Raw genomic sequence first — 25,799 nt, 5'->3', positions numbered from 1 at the left:
TTTGTTTCTCTCTGTTCCAGCATCCACCCCATCTATACTCCATCCTCTAAACAAACTCATAATCCACAGTGCCCCAGATGGTAATTATGATCCCTCAGTGCTCGACACCATAAACGTAATAATGCCACACACGCAGGGCCCCCTGTAGGTGGTGCCACACGCGCAGGGCCCCCTGTAGGTGGCACCACACGCGCAGGGCCCCCTGTAGGTGGCGCCACACGCGCAGGGCCCCCTGTAGGTGGCGCCACACGCGCAGGGCCCCCTGTTGGTGGCGCCACACGCGCAGGGCCCCCTGTTGGTGGCGCCACACGCGCAGGGCCCCCTGTTGGTGGCGCCACACTCGCAGGGCCCCCTGTTGGTGGCGCCACACGCGCAGGGCCCCCTCCCCTGTTGGTGGCGCCACACGCGCAGGGCCCCCTCCCCTGTAGGTGGCGCCACTCAGCCCTTCCCCTGTATAGTGCCACACACACCAGGTACTCGGTCCCAGCGTCTTATAGGCTGCAGGCCTATACTATTCAATTCTATCGTCGTCCTGCGACGAAGATACAAGTGAATGTGGCACACTAGCACTGCCCCCCACCCCCTGGTGCTTGTGGCGCCACCGGTCATAAGGGGGTCCGTGCCGCCAAGCCCATAAATGTTATGTGCTGGGTCGCGCGAGCCCCATAGAAGCCATAATGGGCAGGGGGCCCTGGCAATTGCCCAGTTTGCCGTCCCCTAACGTCGGCCCTCATCACAGTGACCATATCCGTGCACCCCAGGTCCCAGCCAAATCGCTTTACAAAAAATTCAAGCCTATTGGCTGGGTGCTGCCAGCTCAGCACATATCACAAATTCTATAATGCATCACCCTTATTAATTCCATTCCAGCTCGAAACCTGAGCCGCCATTGGAAGCAGCGCCAAATATCACTTGTTAGACGGAAGTGCGGAATGTTGTGGCTCTGGGTTTTCTAGAAGGAGCGAGGACGCGGTGCCTGTCATTTCTGAATAATGTTGTGCCATCGAGAAATAAAAACAGCCTTATTTGGCAGCATCTCCTATAAATATTGCCAAGCAGTTTATATCTCCTGCTTGACTTGTAATAAATAGACCCAGATGTCGAAACCATAGATACAAGTGAGGAAACATCACAGACGCTGTTTTGCATTAAAATTGTAGAAATGCGAGCGTCACATAATGGCGGACTAGTCAGGCTGTATAAAGCTGTAAACGGCCTGCGGGTTTTAAAATTGACAGCATGTTCATTATTGACGCAGATTTTGCATTGTAAAGGACTATGGGGCTAATCCAGGTGCGGATCTACGGCTCAATCCGCGGCAAAAATGTGAGATTTATCTGTGGATTTCTGCTGCGGATAATCTGTGCCGTGTGAGCATGGCCTTAGACCCACTAAGTGAGTATAATATTTATACCTGGTGCTCTGCATCGTCCTCTAGCCCCTCATCCAGACAGATCTCCCATTTAAGATGTGGTTTGGGCCTGTGAGTATGTATTGAATCTATGGACTAGTGTCGGCTCCATCACAGAAATGAAAATTGATCCAGAAAGTGCAGTAAATTAAAAGGCTTTAACCCCTTAAAAAGGGCTACATTTTTGTCTTAAAGGGACTGTCAATTTTAGCTTTAAAAATGTTGTCTCCTCGTAGACATTGGTGGCATATGCCTGGGACATGCAACCAATGTCCGATCGAGGGGAGTCCTACCGCTGTGACCCAACCGTTTACCCACTTACTGTATTAGAAGAGTGCCTCACCTCCCTGCAGATCCCCAGCAAAATCCTCAAGTCTAGATTAGTTAAAGAGGCTCTGTCACCAGATTTTGCAACCCCTATCTGCTATTGCAGCAGATAGGCGCTGCAATGTAGATTACAGTAACGTTTTTATTTTAAAAAAACGAGCATTTTTGGCCAAGTTATGACCATTTTTGTAGTTATGCAAATGAGGCTTGCAAAAGTCCAACTGGGTGTGTTGAAAAGTAAAAGTCCAAGTGGGCGTGTATTATGTGCGTACATCGGGGCGTTTTTAATACTTTCACTAGCTGGGCGCTCTGATGAGAAGTAACATCCTCTTCTCTTCAGAACGCCCAGCTTGTGACAGTGCAGATCTGTGACGTCACTCACAGGTCCTGCATCGTGTCGGCACCAGAGGCTACAGTTGATTCTGCAGCAGCAACAGCGTTTGCAGGTAAGTCGATCTTACCTGCAAACGCTGATGCTGCTGCAGAATCAACTGTAGCCTCTGCTGCCGATGTGGCCGTCACGATGCAGGACCTGTGAGTGACGTCACAGATCTGCACTGTCACAAGCTGGGCGTTCTGAAGAGAAGAGGATGTTACTTCTCTTCACAGCGCCCAGCTAGTGAAAGTATTAAAAACGCCCCGATGTACGCACATAATACACGCCCACTTGGACTTTTACTTTTAAACACGCCCAGTTGTACTTTTGCAAGCCTCATTTGCATAATTACAAAAATGGTCATAACTTGGCCAAAAATGCTCGTTTTTTTAAAATAAAAACGTTACTGTAATCTACATTGCAGCGCCGATCTGCTGCAATAGCAGATAGGAGTTGCAAAATCTGGTGACAGAACCTCTTTAAATAAGCTTCAAATAAAAGAAAAACAAAACGCTATACTCCCCTTGTGCTCCCATGACAACACTTCCTTGGTTTAACGGCTGGTCTTTGTACATGCAACCTCCTCCAGCGATTACGTATTCGGTCAATGCGTAATTACTGCATCGGTCACGTGATGAAACAGGATGCCGGGTGTATTGGGGGACCAGAGACATGTTGCCATGGGGAGGGGAGTGTTGTTGTTTTTATTTTTTTACGTTGGTTTTCCAGAACACAAAATTAGCTACGAAATCTGGACCAAAATTTGTTACGGATTTCCCTTCGGATTCCGACCCATGTGGGTTTAACCTTAGAAGTTCGCCGTCAAGTGTCTTCAAATACGTCACTTTTTTAAAATTAAACGCCAGTCTCACCAACTCCTAATATTGCACATGGATTTTGTGATGTCTGGCGCCACTTGACCACGGCAGCCAATCGCTGCTACAACGGTGCTGTTGCTATGGATGATGCGTCATCACAGGTAGGAGGGAGGGCACTGGGGCCGCAGGGAGAGCTCTAGAGGACGGCCAGTTCCCCCACCACTGATGTACGCTCTATTCTTAGTGCATCATTTTATTACAGTTATCTTTAATGTATATTATTTTTATTTTAAAATGCTAGGCCTCATTTATCAACTGTAACAGACCTGGCCTTATTGCTCATAGCAGCCAATCCCATGTCAGCTTTCATTTTTCCAGCATGGTTTAAGAAATGGAAGCTGAGCTCTGATTGGTAGCTGTGGGCATCGAGGACAGTGGAATCTAATGAGTCCCATGTGTTGTGTACAAGCAACCCGTCCTCAATAGTATCAGCATTTCAGGAGTTAACGACCGGGTACTTGTTTTCTATCTCCGCTGAGAGTATTTACTTTGGAGAAGCTGACTTATTATGTATTTGGAAACTGCTAACTAAACATCCAGGGGGGAAAAAGTGATTACAGGAGGAGGCAGAGGGGACAATCGCAGCCGAGGGGGTGCTGGGAGATTTGGGAATGTGTCCAGTCAGGAAGCTGTCATGCCAAGGGCTGAGAGCCTGGAGACTTGGTCTAGTCACTGTGGTGCCAGTGATGTACAGAGGTCAGTCACAAGACCCTGATATCGTAACCCGGCCTGTGCCCATACTGTGGTTTATTCAGAGGTAGCTGATAGCAGCACGTATCCTTCTGGAGATTACATTGTTACAGGGAGGTCCACACCGCGAGTAGAGCTGCGTTATAAAGATTAATCCGCATAATTATAGTGCTACTTCACTATAGGAAAGGTAGCACGAGAGATGTGAAGACGGGGCAGGGAAAATGTCAGATAAAAGAATAGGCAACATGGTCTCATCCGACATCACCTTCCTGAACGGACCGTAGCGGTGACCAGCTCCTACGGGGAGCGGCTGGAGTCCGCCAGAACAGGTGCTCCTGTCCATTCTGGCTGCTAGAGGGGGGTTATAGACAGCGGTGGTCTTCACGAGACAACCACATTAAAGGGATTTTCTGATTTTATGTAAGGAAAACTGCTACAATAGGGCAGGTTTACTATTCCAATTGAGTCCGATTTCTGGCGCACATGACGTCCGCCACATTTCTTAACTGTACTAGACACTTTTTTTTTTTTTGCACCTTGCTCGACAAAGGGTGTGGCTTAGAGGAAAGTGGGTGTGACCTAGCAGAAAGGGGTCAGGGCATAAATTGTTCCAAAACTTTGACGGAAAAAAGCCGGGCTAAAGTAAGTCAATCCCGGTGGCATAAAGTTAGACAAAGTTAATTAAAGATGTACCAAATGTATCATCCAGCATGAGCCACTGTGGTTTTGGCGCATCTAGTTTAGTAGTTAGCTGTCTGAATTTAAGAGCGTATTACTAAATCTGACCCATTCTGTTGTGCCTTATGCATGGCTTCTATCTTTTGGTTTTCTTTGAATCCCTGTGTCGTAGACCACCCCCACACGCTTAGCACAATGCATTCGATTTACCTGGTGTGTTCCTTTTAAAAGGGGACATTGTCAGCAGTTTACACCCCCTAAACCACTCACGATAATATAGGGCTAGAGAGCCATTTCTGAACATACCCATGTGCGGCAGCAAAAATAAAGCATTTAAAAAGTTTTAAGAACCCCTGCACTGTATGTAAATGACTTTCCGAGTGTCTGCTGCGGGATCTTTGAGCCGTGAATTGTCCAGAGATGTCAGTGGTAGCTCCTCCCATATGAGTGATGACGCGGGCACAAAAGCTGATTGACACCAACCTCTCGCGGCAACAGCCAAGATCAGAGGGAACTCCAATCTTGTTGCTTTAACGTCTTAGATGCTACGTGCACCACGCCATCTAAGTGATGTAAACAAAGGGAGAGGCTACCTTTGTCCTCCGACCTCCGCAACATGATTACAGGGGATGATGGCAGCTGGGGTCCTAAGAAAGGCCACACGCCTTATGCTTCGCCCCATCCACGTAACATAAAGTACGTAGCCATTGCTAAATTCCCCTTTTGTGTTTCAATTCTTCACCAATTAAAATAAATTTGTTTGCTGTCCTTGAATGAAAACACTTGTTTACATTCAGAGGCAGTAAACCTTTTCCTAGACCTGCTCTCAGCTGGACACAATTGTATACAGTCTAGACCAGGGGTCTCAAGCACGCGGCCCCTGGGGCTGTCATCTGCGGCCCGCGGGACACAGAGCCGCTAGTATCGGCTCTGCTCCGAGACTGTAATTCCCTGACATCGCTGTCCACATATGAACAGCGATGTCTCTGGGGCTTCCCCAGAGCCGGAGTCCCGAGCAGAGTGCTGGTGTCTGCTCTGCTCCGGGACTCTGTGGAATTCCCTGACATCGCTGCCCATATATGGACAGTGTGTCAGAGTCTTGCCCAGAGCGAAGCAGAGCGCTGGTGTCGGCTCTGCTCCTGGACTCTGTGGAATTCCCTGACATCGCTGTCCACATATGAACAGCGATGTCTGGGGCTTCCCCAGAGCCGGAGTCCCGGGCAGAGCGCTAGTACAGGCTCTGCTCCGGGACTCTGTGGAACTCCCTGACATTGCTGCCCATATATGGACAGTGTGTCAGGGTCTTCCCCATAGCGGAATCCCCAGCAGAGCGCTATTATCGGCTCTGCTCCGGGACTCTGGGGAAGCCTCTGACATCGCTGTCCATACATCGACAATGATGTCAGGGGCTTCCCCAGAGCAGGAGTCCCAGTCATGTCAGGAGCACAGCTGGAGTCCCAGGAAGAGCCTACTAGCGCTCTGCCTGTGACTCCAGCTCTGGGCAAGCCCCTGACATCACTGGGGCAGCCTCTACAGAGGGCACTGGGGCAGCCTCTACAGAGGGCACTGGGGCAGCCTCTACAGAGGGCACTGGGGCAGCCTCTACAGAGGGCACTGGGGCAGCCTCTACAGAGGGCACTGGGGCAGCCTCTACAGAGGGCACTGGGGCAGCCTCTACAGAGGGCACTGGGGCAGCCTCTACAGAGGGCACTTTGGCAGCCTCTACAGAGGGCACTGTGGCAGCCTCTACAGAGGGCACTGTGGCAGCCTCTACAGAGGGCACTGTGGCAGCCTCTACAGAGGGCACTGTGGCAGCCTCTACAGAGGGCACTGTGGCAGCCTCTACAGAGGGCACTGTGGCAGCCTCTACAGAGGGCACTGTGGCAGCCTCTACAGAGGGCACTGTGGCATTATCTACAAGTGGGTGTGTGACAGTATCTGAAGAGGACACTGGCATTATCTAGGGGTGTGTTGCATTATCTACAGAGGGCACTGTGGCCTTATCTACAGAGGGCACTGTGGCCTTATCTACAGAGGGCACTGTGGCCTTATCTACAGAGGGCACTGTGGCCTTATCTACAGAGGGCACTGTGGCCTTATCTACAGAGGGCACTGTGGCCTTGTCTAGGGGTGTGTTGCATTATTCACAGAGGGCACTGCGGCAGCATCCACAGAGGGCACTGCGGCAGCATCCACAGAGGGCACTGCGGCACTATCTAAAAAGGGGCTGCCCAATCTTGACATGTGTGCTAACTGAGCCGCCAGACTGCATTTAGCGACACTTATACTGGAAAGCTGGATTGTTGAAATAAGCACGTGGAGAAATATCTCAAATTTTAAACCTAGCGCTATTATTATAGTAATGTAGTATTATTATTCTAGTAATATAGTGTTATTGTAGTTCAAATAACTAATTGATTAACAATAATTTTGTATTGTATCAAATTTGAAAGTAATGCGGCGCGTCAACTTCCCATTTTTTCTATATACGGCCCACTTACCCGGCCGAGTTTGAGACCCCTGGTCTTGACCATGTTCTGTGTGAGAAACAGCCCGGACTAATACATTGTAGCAAACTACCAGAGAGCTTATTTAGCTCACGGAGCATTGTCTAGACCGGATACAATTGTACTCGCTTCTCACCGGAGTTGCAGGCCTAGGCATATATGGAGGTTTACTGCCTGTGAATGTAAAGAAGAGCGTTCTCATTCACTGATGGCAAATTAATATCCAAAATGGTGAGGAATTGAAATACAAAGTATAGGAGAGAATTTTTTTAAGTTTTCCATTTATACAGTGATTTTAAGCTTCATTTTATATAAAACTGGAAAACCCCTTTAAGGGTGTGTTCACAAACCAGACGGGAAAAATCCTGCCTGGTGAGTACAACAGTGTGTATCCTTTCTATCTGACAGGGCATTGGCTGTATGTTCTTAAAGGTCCCTTATACACAGGCCAAGGATCGGTTTTCTACAGATACTTAAGCAGGTTAGGGGGTGCTCGTTGTTTCAGTAAACTCCAGACTAGAGGTGCCCAAAAACAGCCAGGTCTGCGCTCTGCAGGTTCTTAATGCTGTAGGAAGCTATACCTGTATATTATGGGATTGCTCTTTAAGCGATTCCCTTATTTTCGGAGGCTGATCCAGAGGGTTTTGAGTGTACGGTTACGTTTCACTTGATACATGAAGTTACATTGTTGATGTATTAGTCGCTTGACACCATGAAACGGCTCTGAATTATTATGGTAACCCCTGTACTGAGCCCTGTGGTGGAGCAGCGTCTACGGCTCCGGGACGGGGAATATCCCACATCACAGGCACTCAGCCCTAGGAGACATGACTGTGTTGTAACATTATGGAAAATGCACTGACTGCAACTCATGGTTCACATTCAAGAGTGGCATTAACTTTTTCCTACCGCAAGCGAATAAACGCTTTCCCAACTTCTCACTTTATTTTGGCATTTCTGTCCTTGTGTCTTTGGAAATATCCCTCTTCCTGTCAAACAGAAACAGCTTTCATTACAAAAGCTCCGAACCAAGTCTTTGATCCTTCTCATACATCGTAATAGCGAAGCCTCCAGATCGAGCGAAGCTTGTGTATGCCCGTAGCCTCCGCTCTTACCAGCTCCAGGACTCTGCGCCTTCCTCCTCTCAGGCCTTATTCACACCAGCATGTCCGATGTGCGCCCGCAAAAGCTGAAGTTTTCCATGCATATGAATCTCTGTTGCGTCACTGCGGTTTCCGCGTGTCATCCGTTTTTCATCACCTGTGTTTCTCCTCTGCAAGCATTTCCTGATGTCTTTTTTTTTTTTTTTTTTTTGTAAGCATTTCTTCAGCAACTGATGGGTGAAAAACGGACACCACACAGATGTCGTATGTGTGCTGTCCGTTTTTTTTTCATGCCCCATACATTTGAATGGGCGAGTCTGGTCTGTAAAAACGGACATAGAACATGCTGTGAGTTTCTCGCAAAGGACATTCGCTCCGTGAAAAAAACACGGATATGTGAATGGTTTTAAGGACGAGAAATGCGCTTGAGAATAAAGCCTTATTCTCTGTATCGTGTCGCTATTATTTATGGTCTAAAGAAATCCTCCACTTTTTCCTTGCACTAAATTTAAAAAAGTTCGAGATTCTTGATTTTTGGTTTAATCCAATTTTAAATTTTACAGTTTAATACAGTAAAATTCCATTAATCTGCCATTCGATAATCTGGAAATACTGGTAATCTGGAATAGGGCAAAATAGTCCCAATATGCCAGATTACCATAACACTAACCTGATATTCCAGGGGTGGGGCAGATGTGAGGTCAGTTTAATAAATAAGGAGATGAACTCTTATTACTTTAGTTATCGGTCTTGTCCCCATGCAGAAGCCTATATATTAACTACTTCAGGCCTACTATGGTGCTCTGAAATGTCTGCATCCAGACGCTGGCGCCAGTGGGGTGGTCTGTGCCCTATAGAAGATTTGTGTTTTTTTTTAAAGTGGATCTGTCACCTGACTATGCTGCCCTATGTAAGGCGGGATTCACACGACCGGGTCGTTACCGAGCCCGAGTGTCGGCCGGTAAAATCGGCCATTTTGCCCGGCCGGTTTGCATAAAGTTTTGCATCCGTGCCGGGCCGGGCAGATCCGGACAGTGACATCAGCGGCAACTCCTGAAGGGGAATCCCCATGTGTTCGGGGATTCCGCTTCAGGAGTTTCCCCTCATGTCACTGCCCAGATATGGACAGAGACATCAAGCGCTCTGTCCAGGAGCGGAATCCCCGAAAACACGGGGATTCCGCTCCTTCAAGGAGCTAAAGTGCGGCTAGCACATAGCAGAGCAGGGAGATACCTCCCCGCTCTGCTATAGTGGCGTCGCTACAGTAGTAGCAGCCGCAGCAGCAGCAGCTGCTAGCGGCGCCATCGAAGGTGTCGCCGGGCCAGGGCGCTTTTAACAAGCAGGAGAAGGGAGCCAGCGCAGCGCTCCCTCCACCTGCTGTACACCCCGGCCCTGCCACACAGTGTACAGTGTAGCCATTCGTCAGAATGGCATCAACTCCTCCTCCTCACATGCACTCTGCGCTATGAGGAGGAGGAGATAGAGTGCAAGCCTGGAAAACCCGGCCATCACTCGGGACACATCCCGGTGATGGCCGTGTAATACCCGGCCCCATAGACTTCTATGGGAGCCGGGCGGCCGGGTACCCGGGCGAAGATAGAGCATGTCCTATTTTTTGACGGGCGGTTTTCCCGGCTGTCAAAAAATCGGTCGTGTGAATAGCCCCATTAGGGGTCTATTATTCCTAATGCAGCCGGGTGCCGGCCGATTTATGAACGGCCGGCACCCGGCCGGGAAACCCTGCCGTGTGAATAAGGCCTAAGGGTGGCATATTACAGGGACAGGTCCACTCTCCTCCTAGCCCAAAGAGCAAAAAAACTATTGTGCAGTTTGTGTAGTAGAAGCTATGAAAGAATAGATGCTATGTTTATGGGGGACACTCCCTCTTTCCCTCGCCTACAGCAGCATTTATTATTCTAGATCCCACCGTCCAATTGTCTGGACTATTCGACATGTTTCACCTGTAAAAACAGTGTGCACAAAAAAGAAACAAAAAAATAAGGCAGGCAGTTTGCCGTTAAAGTGCATGCAGATTTGCGGCACTTTTTTTTTTCCCGTGTGGCAAACTACAGATCTCTTACACATGTGCGCACTTTGCAGGACGTTTCCGTTGCCCGCTGCTGTTTCGCGTTTTATTCTTGTGTTTTGTATTTGCTGTAAATTTATGAAGCGGCCGGAGGGTAATGGTCCTTTTACACCGGCCAATTTTGGATGTAACATCGAGCGCCGATCAATGAGACCACTCGTTGATCGGCGCTCGTTTTCCCCTTTTCACAAGGAGCTATGATCAGTAATGTATGGGGACGAGTACTCGCTACTGCGATCTCTCGTCCCCATACATACGATCATATCAGCAGCACGCCTTGTTTACACAGGGCAGTGATTGGGAACAAGCGCTCTGTGAATCCTCGTGTAAAGGGGCCCTTACTAAGCTAAATGCTCCAAGAAAGTAGAATGTGGCATGTGACAAATTTCTTTTGCGCCCACCTTGACCGTTTTGACAAATGTTGCGTAAATCGGCCCAGGCAAAGAGTCGTAACATGCACCAAATTTATTAAGGACCTTCTATATTTTCTTGTGCAGGTTTTGAGTGTACAGCCATGAGGTGGTGTAAAGCTGGCCGTACTCATGATATTAAAGTCGCCCAAATGGCCAATATTGGCAATTTCGACTATCTGTTGCAAAATTAATCGTTTGCAATGGCCGACGGCAGACTTCCGGCAGCTAAAATGTGATTGGCTAGGTTGGTAATCTGTGTCCGTGGTCGGCCAAAACTATTAGTGTAAATAAATTAAAATACAACCCCAGCGCATATTCGCATGCGGTATTTGTGATGTGTGTAAGAGGTTGTATGGGATTTAAAAAAAATCTGCTTTTATTTCCAGAAACAGCGCCACTCTTGTTTATGACTGCATCTGGTATTGCAGCTCAGCCCCATTCACTTGAAAATTAGACACAACCAAGTGGTGCTGTTTGACACCGGGACAAAAAAAGCATATCCTATATATATATTTTATCTCCTAGAACCGCTATAAAGGCTGGTGTGGGCTTTCTTTCTGACTCTTCTACCTTCAGAAATCTAATATTGTATCCCTGCCAGATAGAAGTAAATATTGTTCTGTTATTTTAGCAATATGAAACATTGGCATCCTCCGAGCCCTTGGATTCAGATCAAGTCGAGAAATGTCTTCTTTTTTTTTTTTTTTTTTTACATGAAAAGCGCTGACTTTATTCATGTAAACAAGAGCTCCTATTTCACTGTGAATTGGCAGCGGCCGGCGCTGGAGGAAACTGAAAGCGACTGAATGAGGGGGCTGCTGCGGAATATCTCATCCTGATCAAATAATACTATTCGGTGTTTACTAATGGGCGCCCATACACATTAGAGGAAAGTCATCGTACCCGCGAACTGTCTAAATGGGATGCCCCAACTCCTCCCCAATAGCAGATGTCGGGGGACAGAAGGATCGGGCATGTTGGATTTCATCATTCCCGATCCTTTGTTGGGAGTCTGAGGGAATAGCTGTAGTGTATGGGCAGCTTTATACCGCTGCTGGACCAGGCTCCTCTCACCTGGAGAATCCCCTCTTCTGTCCTGTATGGAAGGCCCCTAGCTGCCCGCAGTCTCCTGTACCAGAGGTTGTAGTGACCTTGGTTTTGTCACATGAATAAAGACCTATTAAAAAAAACGTTCGCTCCTAAAATGGAAAAGCGATAAAAGTAAATATCAGCCCTCAAGTAGCCGTCTTCTAGTAAAGTTATTCTAGGGGTTATCTGGGATTTTAAATTTGATGGCCTTTCCTTAGGATAGGTCATAAATATTAGATCGATGGGGGTCCGACTCACGGCACTCCCCCGTCGATCAGCTGTTTAAAGGGGCCGCGTCGCTTGAGCGAGCACTGCAGCCTCTACATTTATTTCTTTCAAGTGAATGGGACAGCACTGCAATACCTTGCATGGCTGCCTGCGAAATTAAGGCCTCGTCCACATCTGCGTTGGAGGCTCCGTCAGGGGCCTCCATCTCAGATCCGCCAGAGATTGTCTCCGGTAAAATCACGGACACTGCGACGGAACCCATTAAAGTCAACGGGTTCTGTCGGCCGCTGGTGCTGTCTGTTGTGCAACGGAACCGTTGCTTCCGTTATTCCCTTGTTCTGCTCTTCTGACAAAGCAGAACAACGAAACACACGGATGCAGGTGTGAACGAAGCCTAACCGCGCGTACCAGTACGAACAGGAAAGCGACGATGCGCCATCAAACACCTGATTAGCGGGAATGCCGACAGTCGGACCCCCACCAATTTGATATTGATGGCCTATCCGAAGGATAGACCTTCAATGTTGAAATCCTGGATAACCCCTTTAACAATGACCTACAAGGCTGTCCACAACCTGTCCCCTCCATACATCTCTGCACTAACATCCCGATACCTCTTCACCTCTTCACCTCTTCCAAGGTTTCTCCCGTGCATCCCCCATACTCTGGAGATCTACTGTCCCACCATCCAAACCTTCAAAAGCAACCTGAACTCCCACCCCGCAATAACCCGTCTAGGTTACCGGATGAACAGCTTCTACCTATACTTCTGTCTGCTTCCCCCTTGCCTTGTAGATTGTAAGCCTTTGCGGGCAGGCTCCTCTTCTTCTGTACCAGTCTGTCATGTTTATTGTACTTACTGTTTTTATTGTCTTATGTTCTGTACTTAAAGCCTTTTTTATATGTACAACACCCTGGAACTTATGGCGCTTTCAAATAATAATGAATTGCTAAAAATGACATTCAGCCGTTTGTTAGTATCTTCTGCTGACTACTGATATGGCCACATTTACATCCAGAGTTGTCACCCAGCTTTCTCAGAGTCCTAAATGGCTAATTCTCTGAGATTCGAGTTATTTAAACGGATGACTCAGAAAATAGTCATGTTTTCTGGCGTTCCTTTAATACTATTTCCGTGGTTTACCTGAGGGGACATATTGATCAGGCACCCATAAGACCTCAAGATGACCGCAACTATTCACAAGATTTTTTGAGAGGTTGTCACGGTCCCGCCCCTTTACCTTGCCACATTTCTATTGGAAGTTCCTCGGATGTCAACATGCTGGTGTCCGTATGTAATGTAGACACGCAACCTTGATCTTTTGTATGCGTGGAGCTTACTGGTCTCCTCCGGGTGCTCAGGTTCTCCCCGATTTTACGTACGTCTTTTTAAGAAACTGGCCCATTTATGGTGTATGTGTGGCAGAGAATTGAGATGAATGTGATGTCTGAGATATATAAATGTATGGTCTTCGGGGACATCCACACACAGCGTAAATACTGCACAATTTCTGTCTGGATTTTCCGTGCGTATGTACCATAGCGTTTTCGCAACAGAAATGGACATGCTGCAGTCGGGAATCAACACCACAGGTCAATTTCCGCATATCTCTTCTGCAGATGTTTGTTCAAATCTCATCATCCACCTTGCGGCTACTGTAATACGCTGCAGAATTTCCACGTACCCATAATGAGAAAGATACTCTAGAAAGGGTCAACCCCCCCCCCCCCCCCCCTTCTAAACCTTGCTAACCTGGGCCTGTACATTGAAGACACCTCAAGGATTCTCCTGCAGAAAAGTTATCAAGATCTGCCCCCCCTCTATATAATTAAAGGGATCCAGTTGCGTAATACATGCTGTCTGATCTGCGGCCAGTAGGTTATAGAGCAGGGGGAGCTGAGCAGATTGATATATTTTTGTAGCAAAAGATTTAGTATAACTTTTAAATTAATAATCTAATACTCTGCATTTTCTGGGTTTAGGAGTCCAGTGGGCGGTCGTAAGCAGTGATTGACCGCCTTACCTGTATGAATGTGAATACAGAGATAGCTGACAATCAGTGATTAGGACCTCCCACTGGACTCCTAAGCCCAGAATGTCTAGAGGTTTAGATCAATAAATTACAAGTGATACTAAATCTTTTGCTACAAATATATATATATATATCTGCTCCGCTCCTCCTGCTCTATAACGTGCTGCCCGGAGATCACACAGCATGTATTCCCTTTAAATTGCTGTATGGCCCGATATTAGAGGTCCCAGCAAAGAGTATATGTCTCCATACAGAGGATGGGTGGATCAAACCTCTATGGAAGAAGTCCAAGACGGGACTGGACACCCAGTAGAAGATTTATCGTTATCCGCTGAAACCTTCAAGGTCCATTTTTGCCTTTCGTTAAACCCTGGTTGAAGGGTGTTGGTTTGTGGTGTTTTGTCCTGGCGAGGTTGATCCAGGTAACCTGATTGACGTCCTTGTCAGTAAGGCGCTCCCTCTTGCTCGCAGTCGCGCGGTATACATCAGGGCAGTGGAATGTTTTTCCTTGCATGGCACATTTTACGGGCTGTAAGGGCAGCGCGCTACAATCCTGCATGACCTCATCTTCTCGTTTTGCTTTACAGCTGATTTTGGGTGGGGACCCTTTGGCCTCGGCTTGGGGACTGCAGTAATTGTTAGAAACATTCACCTAGAGGGAATTCAGATCTCCGTGCTTCATCTATACAAAAATGAAATGCTAATCCTGTAAGTCCTGGTGTATCATGCATCAGTTCTACGGACAGGGATTGTGCAATGTAACCAGAGAGATCTTCAGAGAGACAGCGGAGGAGGCATCACGAAAATGGAATGTGTATTATAGTCCTATCAGATGTGCTTAAAGGGGATTTCCACCCAAACACACAACTTTGCACATATGTTGGTTAATCAGAAGTATGAGCAGCAGCCAAAGTTTGGTCATTATATTTTATAAAATATCAGAGATATTGTAATTTTTCTATTCAGATTCGGCGGCAATTTTGCAAAAACTTTGTGTGAACTGTCCCTTACTCTGCATTGTGCATTCCTCTGTTGCAACTCCTGGTAATGTATGAATGTAATAAATATGTAATGATGGTGACAGAATTCGTGGTGTTGCTTTTCAGGTGGTCTGTGGACGGTATTAACCTTAGGTGGAGTGGGAAGCAAACCGACCACCCTACAGGACCAGTCCTCGCCTCTCGCCAACCAAAGTCTTATCCTCCTGCTGGTACTAGCTAACCTCACTGATGCACCAGACTACCCCAATCCTTTCCGACAGGCTATTATGTCTTTCAGAAACACACAAGGTATGTGTAACAAATATACAATGCGTCGGCAAGAGATTGTACTTGAGATAGTGCTTCTCATGATGTATGTTATACACTGTCTATTAGAAGTAATTTGAAGGATTTCAGTCCTGGTTTCCAAATGAGGCTGTGTGAGCAGCACAGAGTATTTCAGGAGAGGAGTGTTCAGATCTTGCGGGAGGCAGTGACCTGTCCACTCATGACAAGGGCAGTGTCATGATGTGAAGAGGGGAATGGAGGCAAGGGAGACGTAACGTTTTAAGAGTTACATAATGGAAGGAGCAGAATATTTCAGGAGAAAAAGTATGCCTATCTTGTAGAGACATTGAGTATTTCAGAAGATGAATGTTCCAATCCTGTGGGAGGCGGTGACCTGTCCGCTTGTGGCAGGGATACATGTGACACGGGCAGTGTCATGATGTGGAGACCAGTGGGAGATCACAGCCTGATAGCGGCACAAGTAGGGTCCCTGAGCAGCACAGAGTATTTCAAGAGAAGATTATGGAATGCAGTGTACCTGCATATTGTATTTCTATAGAGTTTGTCCACAATCCCTATTTGTTAGAATGTGTAGTCTCCCTGCTGGGATCTCCAGCGATCAACTGGTATCTGTGGGGAGATCTGGAAGAGTTCGATTTTCCTGCAGCGCCACCACAGGATAATTTAGGTATTGCACGGCATCCAAATCAATTGGTTGTCTGTCTGCTAGACAGGGTATGAATTAGAGAGGGCTCCATGTGACAGGGGTAGAGCCGTGATCTGAGGAGGGGAATGAAAACAAATAGAAGGAGCGGGGCCCACAGCAGCACATAGTATTTCAGGAGTCAGACTATTTCAGTCTCATGATGTGGGGAGGTGAGTGGACACGCACAGAAGATGACCGCCTAATAGTCAACATGCTAACAAGATAAAGTCCCTGACAAGCATATAAGACGAGACCATCTAGATCAAGGGTCTCAAACTCGGCCGGGTAAATGGGCCGCACATATCAAAAATTTAAAGTTGACGATCCGAATTACTTTAAAATTTGATACAATACAAAATTTTTGTTGATCATTTAGTTATTTTAACCCAATACTACGTTACTATAGCGATACTACGTTACTATAATAATACATTACTATAACAATACTACGTTACTATAACGATACTATAATAATAAACCAGAACAAGAAACAAGTCACGACCAGGTGTTTGAAAAAATACAAATAATCTTTATTAAAGTCAATTAGACACATGGAGACAACGTATAACACTTAGACATAATAAAATGCCATGGACCCTCGAACACAAACGGAATCCGAACGTAAAAGCAGAGTAGCCCCCCAGATGTAAAAATGGTCTGACACAACCTATATATGGCTAAAGTGCATAAGTACATATTAATGAGCAGGTACTAGGCATGGTATGTTTTGCACAGATGAACACATAAATAAGTATAGAGAATATATATAAGGTACAATCTAAGTAAAAACGACATATAAAGTAGTATACCTACACCTGCGTATAAGAAGATAAATAGGAGATCAAGACCAAGAGGGGGACCTCTGCTTAAGTTAAGCAGAGGTCCCCCTCTTGGTCTTGATCTCCTATTTATCTTCTTATACGCAGGTGTAGGTATACTACTTTATATGTCGTTTTTACTTAGATTGTACCTTATATATATTCTCTATACTTATTTATGTGTTCATCTGTGCAAAGCGTACCATGCCTAGTACCTGCTCATTAATATGTACTTATGCACTTTAGCCATATATAGGTTGTGTCAGACCATTTTTACATCTGGGGGGCTACTCTGCTTTTACGTTCGGATTCCGTTTGTGTTCGAGGGTCCATGGCATTTTATTATGTCTAAGTGTTATACGTTGTCTCCATGTGTCTAATTGACTTTAATAAAGATTATTTGTATTTTTTCAAACACCTGGTCGTGACTTGTTTCTTGTTCTGGTTTAGTTTTAATTAGTCACTAGGACCACTAGTATCATTCGGGGTATTATTCGGTTTGCGATACTATAATAATACCACATTACTATAATAATACTACATTACTATAATAATACTACGTTACTAGAACGATACTACGTTACTATAATAATACTACACTACTATAATAATACTACACTACTATAACAATACTCCACTACTATAATACTACATTACTATAATAATACTACACTACTATAACTATACTCCACTACTATAATACTACATTACTATAACAATACTACATTACTACTATAATACTACACTACTATCATAATACTACACTACTATAACAATACTACATTACTATAATAATACTACACTACTATAACAATACTACATTACTATAATAATACTACACTACTATAACAATACTCCACTACTATAATACTACATTACTATAATAATACTACACTACTATAACAATGCTACATTACTATAATAATACTACACTACTATAACAATACTCCACTACTATAATACTACATTACTATAATAATACTACATTACTATAATAATACTACACTACTATAACAATGCTACATTACTATAACAATGCTACATTACTAGAATAATACTACATTACTATAATACTACATTACTATACTACTATGACAATACTACACTACTATGACAATACTATAATACTACACTATTATTATACTACACTACTATAATACTACATTACTATAACAATACTACATTACTCTGGAGATAGTGCCGCACCCCCTCTGGAGATAGTGCCGCACCCCCCTCTGGAGATCGCTCCATTGGGGATCCTTCTAGGAATGGAATCCCCAGCCGGAGTGTTGCCAATGCTTAGGCCAGGGATCCCTCTGCTGGAGGAGCCCCTGACGTCACTGTGCATAGATAGTGATATCAGGGGATCCTCCTGGACTGGAAATTGATGTCAGGGGCAACCCCAGAGCCGGAGTCCCAGAGCAGAGCACTAGTATAGGCTCTGCTCCAGAACTCTGGGAAAGCCCTTGACATCCCTGTCCATATATGGACAGGGATGTCAGGTGCAACCCCACAGCCGGAGTCCCGGGCAGAGCATTAGTAGCGCTCTTCCTGGGACTCCAGCTCTGCTCCTGACATCACTGTTCATATATGGACAGTGATGTCAGGGGCTTCCTCAGAGCAGGAGTCCCAGAGCAGCGCACTAGTATAAGCTCTGCTCTGGGACTCTGGCTCTTGGGAAGCCCTTTACATTACTGTCCATATATGGACTGTGACGTCAGGGGCTTCATAATTCGCCAGTGCACTCCTTCGGCCAGCTCTTTCCTCCTGAGGGAGCTACGATGCCCGTGGGCTGTGTGTTTGAGACCCTTGATCTAGATAAACATTTCTTTATTTGAGCCAAGCTTTACCTTTTGAAACTTGTTGGTCTTTTATTCCAGACAGTTCAGTGCCGCTTAGCCCAAGTCCTCACTCTTTCCAAATAAACTTCAACAGTCTCTATACCTCCCTGTGTGAGCAACAGAAGTCTGATCAAGCCACGCTACTGCTTTACACGTTACTGCATCAGAACAGCAACGTCCGGACATACGTCTTGTCTCGCACGGATATTGAAAGCCTTGTAAGTATTCCCCGTGTTTTATTCATCTCCGCATTATACTGATTTATAAAGATAACATTGATGTTTATTCTTTTGCATTGATTTTCATAAGCTGTAAGTATTCTGTAGGCTGTTGCTTTTGAAGGGGTATTCCTACTGGATATGCCATTAATACTCGATAGGTGTGGTCCAGTGACCTTGGTTCGCTGATTTCCATTTCTAGGAGTTTACAGAAGAGTGTGGCTATCTCTACATTGATGTAATTGGGGAAAGCTTTCATGGGACCCTCATTCTCCCAATAGGTAAAGGTTTCAGAGGTGGATCCTGTGGATATGCCATAAATGTCTGAGAGGAATACCCCTTTAATGCCACTTTGCTTAGATTGTTGGGGGAGAGGTTTCCACTTAAAGAAATATCTTAGTAGCGCTAAAGGTGTTCAGGCACTCTCTAGAGAACTGCAGCAACTTTGTCAGGGGTGCAAAATAATGGACTTGTGCGCTGTGTTTTTGTGCAACATGTCAAAGGCACAAGTCAGAAAATAAGCACAGAGCACAAGTCCATTGTTTTCCATTATTTACCTAACATAATTTTTACACTTGCTGTATTTTTCTCATACGGAAAACTTGCTGGCAAAATATTACGGAGTACGTTTTGTGGCACATCAATTACCTATGCCATTAAGCTGGTATTGGTGGGGTCCAATTGCTGAAACACGCTCATACATTCATTTCTATGGGCCCATGCATTGCCCGGAAACCTGGACCGCAAAAAGATGTGATATGTCCTATATGGGCCGTATTTTGAAGTCTGGGCTCATCGAAATGAATATGCATGGCCCATGATTTGCAGGCGGCCCACAGATGACACTCTGCGGCCGTCCGAGCCGCGAATCACGGGCCGTGCACACCACTGTGGTTATGTGCATGAGGACTAACTGTTCACTCACTCTGAATTTACTGATAAATCCTCAAGACAAGATGGACTATCAGATCACTGAGGGATCAGGTAACCGCTAACCATAGAAGTCTATAGAGAGGGGAGCAAGACCGAGGCAGAGGAGAGATCCACACCGATGCTGCAGCAGCTTCTAGTAAGTGTTCTATGTCAATCCAGTGCTAAATTCACAGATACACATCTCATTACTGCTGTGTAATGGCCCCTATGCCAGCTTCTGTGAACAATATATATATATATATATATATATATATATATATATATATATATATTTTGTGTGTGTGTGTGTACACACATATGTCCGCTTAATTTGAAAGGTTCGGTACGCTCTAAGGAAAACTTTGGTAACCCTGAGGCAGCCTTGTGCAGTAAAGCAAGTCATATGGACCATCTGACCAAGAATGCCCACCGTCCCAACAAAAACACTATGGATAGCAGAATCCATAATCCAACATTTCCTGTGGAAAAAAAAAGTAGCCTTTAGTTAAGAATACATAAAAGCACTGGATAAAACTGCTGACGCCTTTTGAATCGGATTAGGGATATTTACTCCTCGCCTGCTATGACTAAGAATCACTAAGCTAATTCAAAACACCAGCAGTTTTATCCAGGGCTTTTGTGTGTACTTAAAGAAGACGACCAGAAGAAGACTATAAGAAAGGGTCTTTTAGTGATCAAATGTGAATATTGTTTTCATTATCTCCTTTGCTAAGTTATTATTGCTTAAAGTTACAGGCCCAAAGCCTGAGGCTGCACTACTGAGAAGTCCAGATGACTACATGTCCCTTTTAACGAAAATTTTGTGTTATTTACAGGTTCTGCCCATTTTGGAGATTTTGTACCATGTAGAAGAGCGTAATTCCCACCATGTTTACATGTCTCTCATCATCCTTCTCATTCTGACCGAAGACGATGGATTCAACCGATCGATTCATGAAGTGGTAAGATTAATAAGGGAATGTATGAATACTGTGTGGTACCGTCCGACTGCCAATCTCTACCACCAGTGCAGCATTTCTATATTCTTCCACAGAGCACACAATGTCAGTTGTAATTTTTTTCTAACTTGAAAAGTAGCAGAAAATATAATAAATTTGCGACTCTTAAACCCGTTAGTGACCGCCAATACACCTTTTCACGGCGGCCACTAATGGGCTTTATTCTGATGCATACGCCTTTTCACGGCGCTGCCTCAGAAGAAATAAATAGAGCAGGGAGCTGTTAAATCTCCCTGCTCTCAGCTGCTAGAGGCAGCTGAGGGCTGGGGGCATCCCTGCTCGGACTGGTGAGATCGATATAAGTATCGATCTCACCCGTTTAACCCCTTAAATGCGGCGCTCAATAGCGAGCGCCGCATCTGAGTTGTTTTGGAGAGAGGGGGAGGTGATGAGCTCCCTCTCATCCCACAGGCACCCGGTTATAAGATCGCCCAGTGTCTGTGTCTCCGATGGCAGCCGGGGGCCTAATAAAGGCCCCCAGATCTGCCTGTAGTGAATGCCTGCTAGGCCAGGGCATGTCCTAGCAGATGCCAGTCCGTTTTAAACAGACAGGCAGTAATTCACTGCAATACAAAAGTATTGCAGTGTATTATGAAAGCGATCGGAGAATCACATATTAAAGTCCCCTAGTGGGACTAGTAAAAGAGTAAAAAAAAAGTTTTAATTAAAAAAAAAAGTGAAAAAAAAATGAAAAACCCACTTTTTCCCCTTACAAAATGCTTTACTATTAAGAAAAAAAAGTTACACATATATGATATCGCCGCGTCCGTAACGACCCCGACTATAAAGCTATTACAATATTTAACCCGCACGGTGAACGCCGTAAAAAATAATATAAAAAACAATGGAAAAATTGCTGTTTTCTGTGAATCCTGCCTAAAAAAAAAAATATGATCAAAAGTGATCAAAAAGTCGCATCTACTCTAAAGTGTTACCAATAAAAACTACATGTCTTCCCGCAAAAAAAAAAAGCCCTCATACAACCGCATCGGCGAAAAAATAAAAAGTTACTGCTCTTCAAATATGGAGACACAAAAACAAATAATTTTGAAAAAAAAAGCGTTTTTACTGTGTAAAAGTAGTAAAACATACAAAAGCTATACAAATTTGGTATCGTTGCAATCATAATAACCCGCTGAATAAAGTTATTGTGTTATTTATACCACACGGTAAACGGCGTAGATTTAGGATGCAAAAAGGAGTGGCGAAATGCCTGGTTTTTTTTCTTCCCCCCCCCCCCCCCCCCCAAAAAAAAAGTTAATAAAAGTTAGTCAATAAATTATATGTACCCCAAAATGGTGGTATTAAAAAAATACAACTTGTCCCGCAAAAATACGTAAAAAATAGTTTAGTCATTAAAGTGTAGCTAAATGTTCGACAAACTTCTGACATGCCATAGTGACATATCAGAAGTTTGGATTAGTGGGGAACCGAGCACTGACACCCCCATCAATCACTGGAACGAAGCAGCTGAAACCCTCGTGTGAGCGCTCAGCCGCTTCGTTTCTGTTCGCCTTTTTCCGGAAAGCCGATGTATCGGAGTACGGGCTCATAGACTTTCTATTGAGTCCGTACGGAAAAAGCCGAACAGACACGAAGCAGCTGAGCACTCAGACGAGCACTTCAGCAGCTTCGTTCTAGTCATTGGGGGTCTCAGTGCTCGGACTCCCACCAATCCAAACTTCTAACATGTCACTATGACATGTCAGAAGTTTGTCGAACGTTTAGCTACACTATAAGGTTTAAAATAGGCTGGTCATTAAGGGGTTAAAGATCGACTCCCTTTTTCTGACAAATTTGGACGTGTTGGAAAAAGTGGGATGTGTTCTGAGATCTCTAGATGTTTGAAGCATCGGTGATTCCACAGCCAGACATAGGACATTTCAGTAGTTTGTGGAAATCAGAGGATCATTTCAAATTTGAAAGGGTACTTCTTACTTGGACAAAACCCGCCACCATTGGCACATCTGTGAGACGGACGGTTTAAATAATCATTTCTCAAAATAACAAAGTTTGGGTGGAAATTTCCCACAGTGGTACCCTGAGCCGAGTAACGTTCTGCCAGCTAACTTTACTGAGACATGAACTGCTAACATTATCTTAAACCATAAAGGGGATTGTCACGTTTTATGTAATTCCATATATTTATAGGGGTCAGAGCTCCATTTTTCTGATACAGAGCTCCATATCCTATGCATAGCTTTAAAGTTAAAGGGGTTCCCTCATCACAGACAACCCCTTTAAGCTAAGATCTGCAGGGTATGATGCAGCAGACTTCTTATTTGCTGAAGGGGAAATATAGTATTGCGTGTTATATATTTTTTGTTCAATTCCTTAGCATTTTGAAGATCTCTGCTTGCTTTCAGTGAATTGATCAAATGGTTTACATGCAAAGGTTGAAACCGAATCCTGACCTAGTCCTGCTCACACAGCTGAGACTTTGCTGCAGTATACCAGTTAGGGCAATCCTCTGTAAGCTAAAATACATTTGCAGAGCAAATCTCTCTCCTATTCTGGACTGAAGACTGAATGATCTTGCCTACACTTAGCTCCCAGCTGTGTGAGGCTCTTTTGACAAAATATTTGAGCCCTCCGTCGTAGGTATAAGTTGAAAGTATTTCCGTACGTATACCACCGACTGAAGGCTCTGACAAATGCCACTATATAGGCATATCGTGTAATTCATTGTTCATATGGCCCCATTGTAAAAAAAAAAACACTCACCTTTAAACTCTCTTCAATTCTCCTATATCCTTTTTATAATGTGGAACACAAAGCTGAATCCTATATTCGACATGTGGTCTTACAAGGCATTTATAGAGGAACAAATTAACATTCGGATCACAGGTTTTTATCTTTCATTTTATACACCATAAAATGTTATTTGCTTTTGCAGCTGCTGCTTGACATTGAGTACTGCTCCTCCTCATACTTGTATCCAGAATACCCAGGTCCTTCTCTTGTTCTGATACCCCCAGTTTTATTCCATTTAATGTATATTCAGTAATTCTATCTTTCTAAGGTAACTGGCTCGCAGTAAACTTTTCTAGACACATTTGAAAATAATATTTTCCTGTAAGATACTGAAATAGATGGCGCCAAGGTTTTCTGACCTTGAGACACTGTAGCTGCTAGCACAAATTCACATTTTCTTTAGAAAGCAGCCATGAATGCTGCGATGTTCAGCTCTCATCTATGGAAACATGTTCACGTCTATTTAACAAGTAAAAGATAAACACAGTAAATAACCTTGAACACCACAGAATGTGTAGTGTGAACGCCGACCGAAACATTCCCCCTTTATTGAAGCCATAAACTGTGTCCCAGCTGTCTAAAGGGGTTTATGAGCATCCTTGTGATGTTTGGGGTCCACATTCCAGATTTTCTAAATATATAGCACCATTGTATAGTGAAGTTGTATGAGACGCAGGCGCAGTGACAATAGATGCCTTTTGGGGGAACTGTTGGCCTTTCTTCAAACCTAAAGTTTAAAGAGGCTCTGTCACCAGATTATAAGTGCCCCATCTCCTACATAATGTGATCGGCGCTGTAATTTAGATTACAGCAATGGTTTTTATTTAGAAACACAATCATTTTTGACGGAGTTATGACCTATTTTAGCTTTATGCTAATTCCTTTATTAATGGACAACTGGGCGTGTTTTACTTTTTGAGCAAATGGGCGTTGTGGAGAGAAGTGTATGACGCTGACCAATCAGCGTCATACACTTCTCTCCATTCATTTACACAGCACATAGTGATCTAGCTAGATCACTATGTGCAGTCACTTGCTCACATATTAACATTACTGAAGTGTCCTGACAGTGAATAGACATCACTACCAGCCAGGACGTGAGGTCTATTCAGAATCCTGACACCTCGGTAACGTTTGTGTGTGATTTACAGCACAGCAAGCGTAATCTCGCGAGATTACACTGTAAACTGTCATTTAAAACAAGATTACGCTTGCTGTGCTGTAAATCTCACACAAACGTTACCGAAGTGTCAGGATTGTGAATAGACATCACGTCCTGGCTGGTAGTGATGTTTATTCACTCTCAGAACACTTCAGTAACGTTAATATGTGAGTAAGTAACTGCACATAGTGATCTAGCTAGGTCACTATCTGCAGAGTAAATGAAAGGAGAGAAGTGTATGACGCTGATTGGTCACTGATTGGTCAGCGTCATACACTCCTCTGTACAACACCCGCTTCGTCATATAGTAAAACACGCCCAGTTGTCCATTAAGAAACTCATTAGCATAAAGCTAAAATAGGTCATAACTCCGTCAAAAATGATCGGTTTTCTAAATAAAAACACTGCTGTAATCTACATTACAGCGCCGATCACATTATGTAGAAGATAGGCCACTTATAATGTGGTGACAGAGCCTCTTTAAAGCTGACCATAAACATTGGATAAGAGTTGTTGCATCGGCCGTCGATCTTATCTGTATAGAGGTCTCCCAACTGCCCCCGGACAGCAGATATTAGGGTTGGGCATGTTGTGTTTCAATATACCAGATCTTTTGTTCCCGCGGTGGATAAACCGCTGTCCGAGACATGAACATGCACAAACAGCCGATGGCTATCTCATGTGTATGGGCGGCTTTCCATAAAGTAGTGATCATGGGGGCAGAGATTTTGTGAGCTTGTCACTAATCCCTTTGAAGAACACTGCAGTCCTCCTCTCCCTACCGGGGAGCACGTATTCATCTGCTCAGCAAATTGAGAGAAGATAAACCATACATTTAGTATACAGAACATATCGATGTAAAGCTGGTTATAGACCTATGAGGTACCTGGCAGCAAAATGAGTGTCCAGCTGACCGCTCTGTACCCTCAGACCTCCCCATTAAAATGCGTGTTGCAATTAGCAGAGTGTGCACGTTTATTTTGATGGAGACAGTACAAATGGTACTCAGGGTAGCGGGAGTTCTGCGATCTCCAAACAGGTAGGGGTCTGCAAGTCTCTCCTGTCCTGGACTCCATAAAAAGATTGTAGCTGTGTGAGTAGGGTTGAGTTAGGACGTGTTTTTGTTCCATATAAGGATGTTTTTATTCACTGACAGCAAGCAGGAATTTAGCAAATGGCTCAAATCGAAAAACAAAGTATATTAGAAAGATGCAAATCTTTACATAAGACTGGACAAACCCTTTCAATTGGCATCACAAAGTTTTGATGCAATGGCTCC

The 25,799-nt window shown here is 44.7% G+C and overlaps 1 protein-coding gene across 4 annotated transcripts in view; it reads left to right on the top strand.

Moving 5' to 3' along the window:
• DYM (dymeclin) overlaps window positions 1-25,799 on the top strand; it is a 343,122-nt gene that overhangs the window by 142,803 nt on the left and 174,520 nt on the right. For all 4 annotated transcript variants that reach the window (XM_075840896.1, XM_075840904.1, XM_075840919.1 and 1 more), the window contains 3 exons: window positions 14,929-15,111; window positions 18,495-18,673; window positions 20,422-20,547. In XM_075840896.1, coding sequence (XP_075697011.1) covers window positions 14,929-15,111; window positions 18,495-18,673; window positions 20,422-20,547 — 488 coding nt within the window. The remainder of the gene's footprint in view (window positions 1-14,928; window positions 15,112-18,494; window positions 18,674-20,421; window positions 20,548-25,799) is intronic.

Source organism: Rhinoderma darwinii, chromosome 1 (genome assembly GCF_050947455.1).
Source record: "Rhinoderma darwinii isolate aRhiDar2 chromosome 1, aRhiDar2.hap1, whole genome shotgun sequence".
In the NCBI taxonomy this organism is placed as follows: domain Eukaryota; kingdom Metazoa; phylum Chordata; class Amphibia; order Anura; family Rhinodermatidae; genus Rhinoderma; species Rhinoderma darwinii.
Note: the sequence above shows the minus strand (reverse complement) of the source record. Positions and strands in the feature narration are given on the sequence as shown.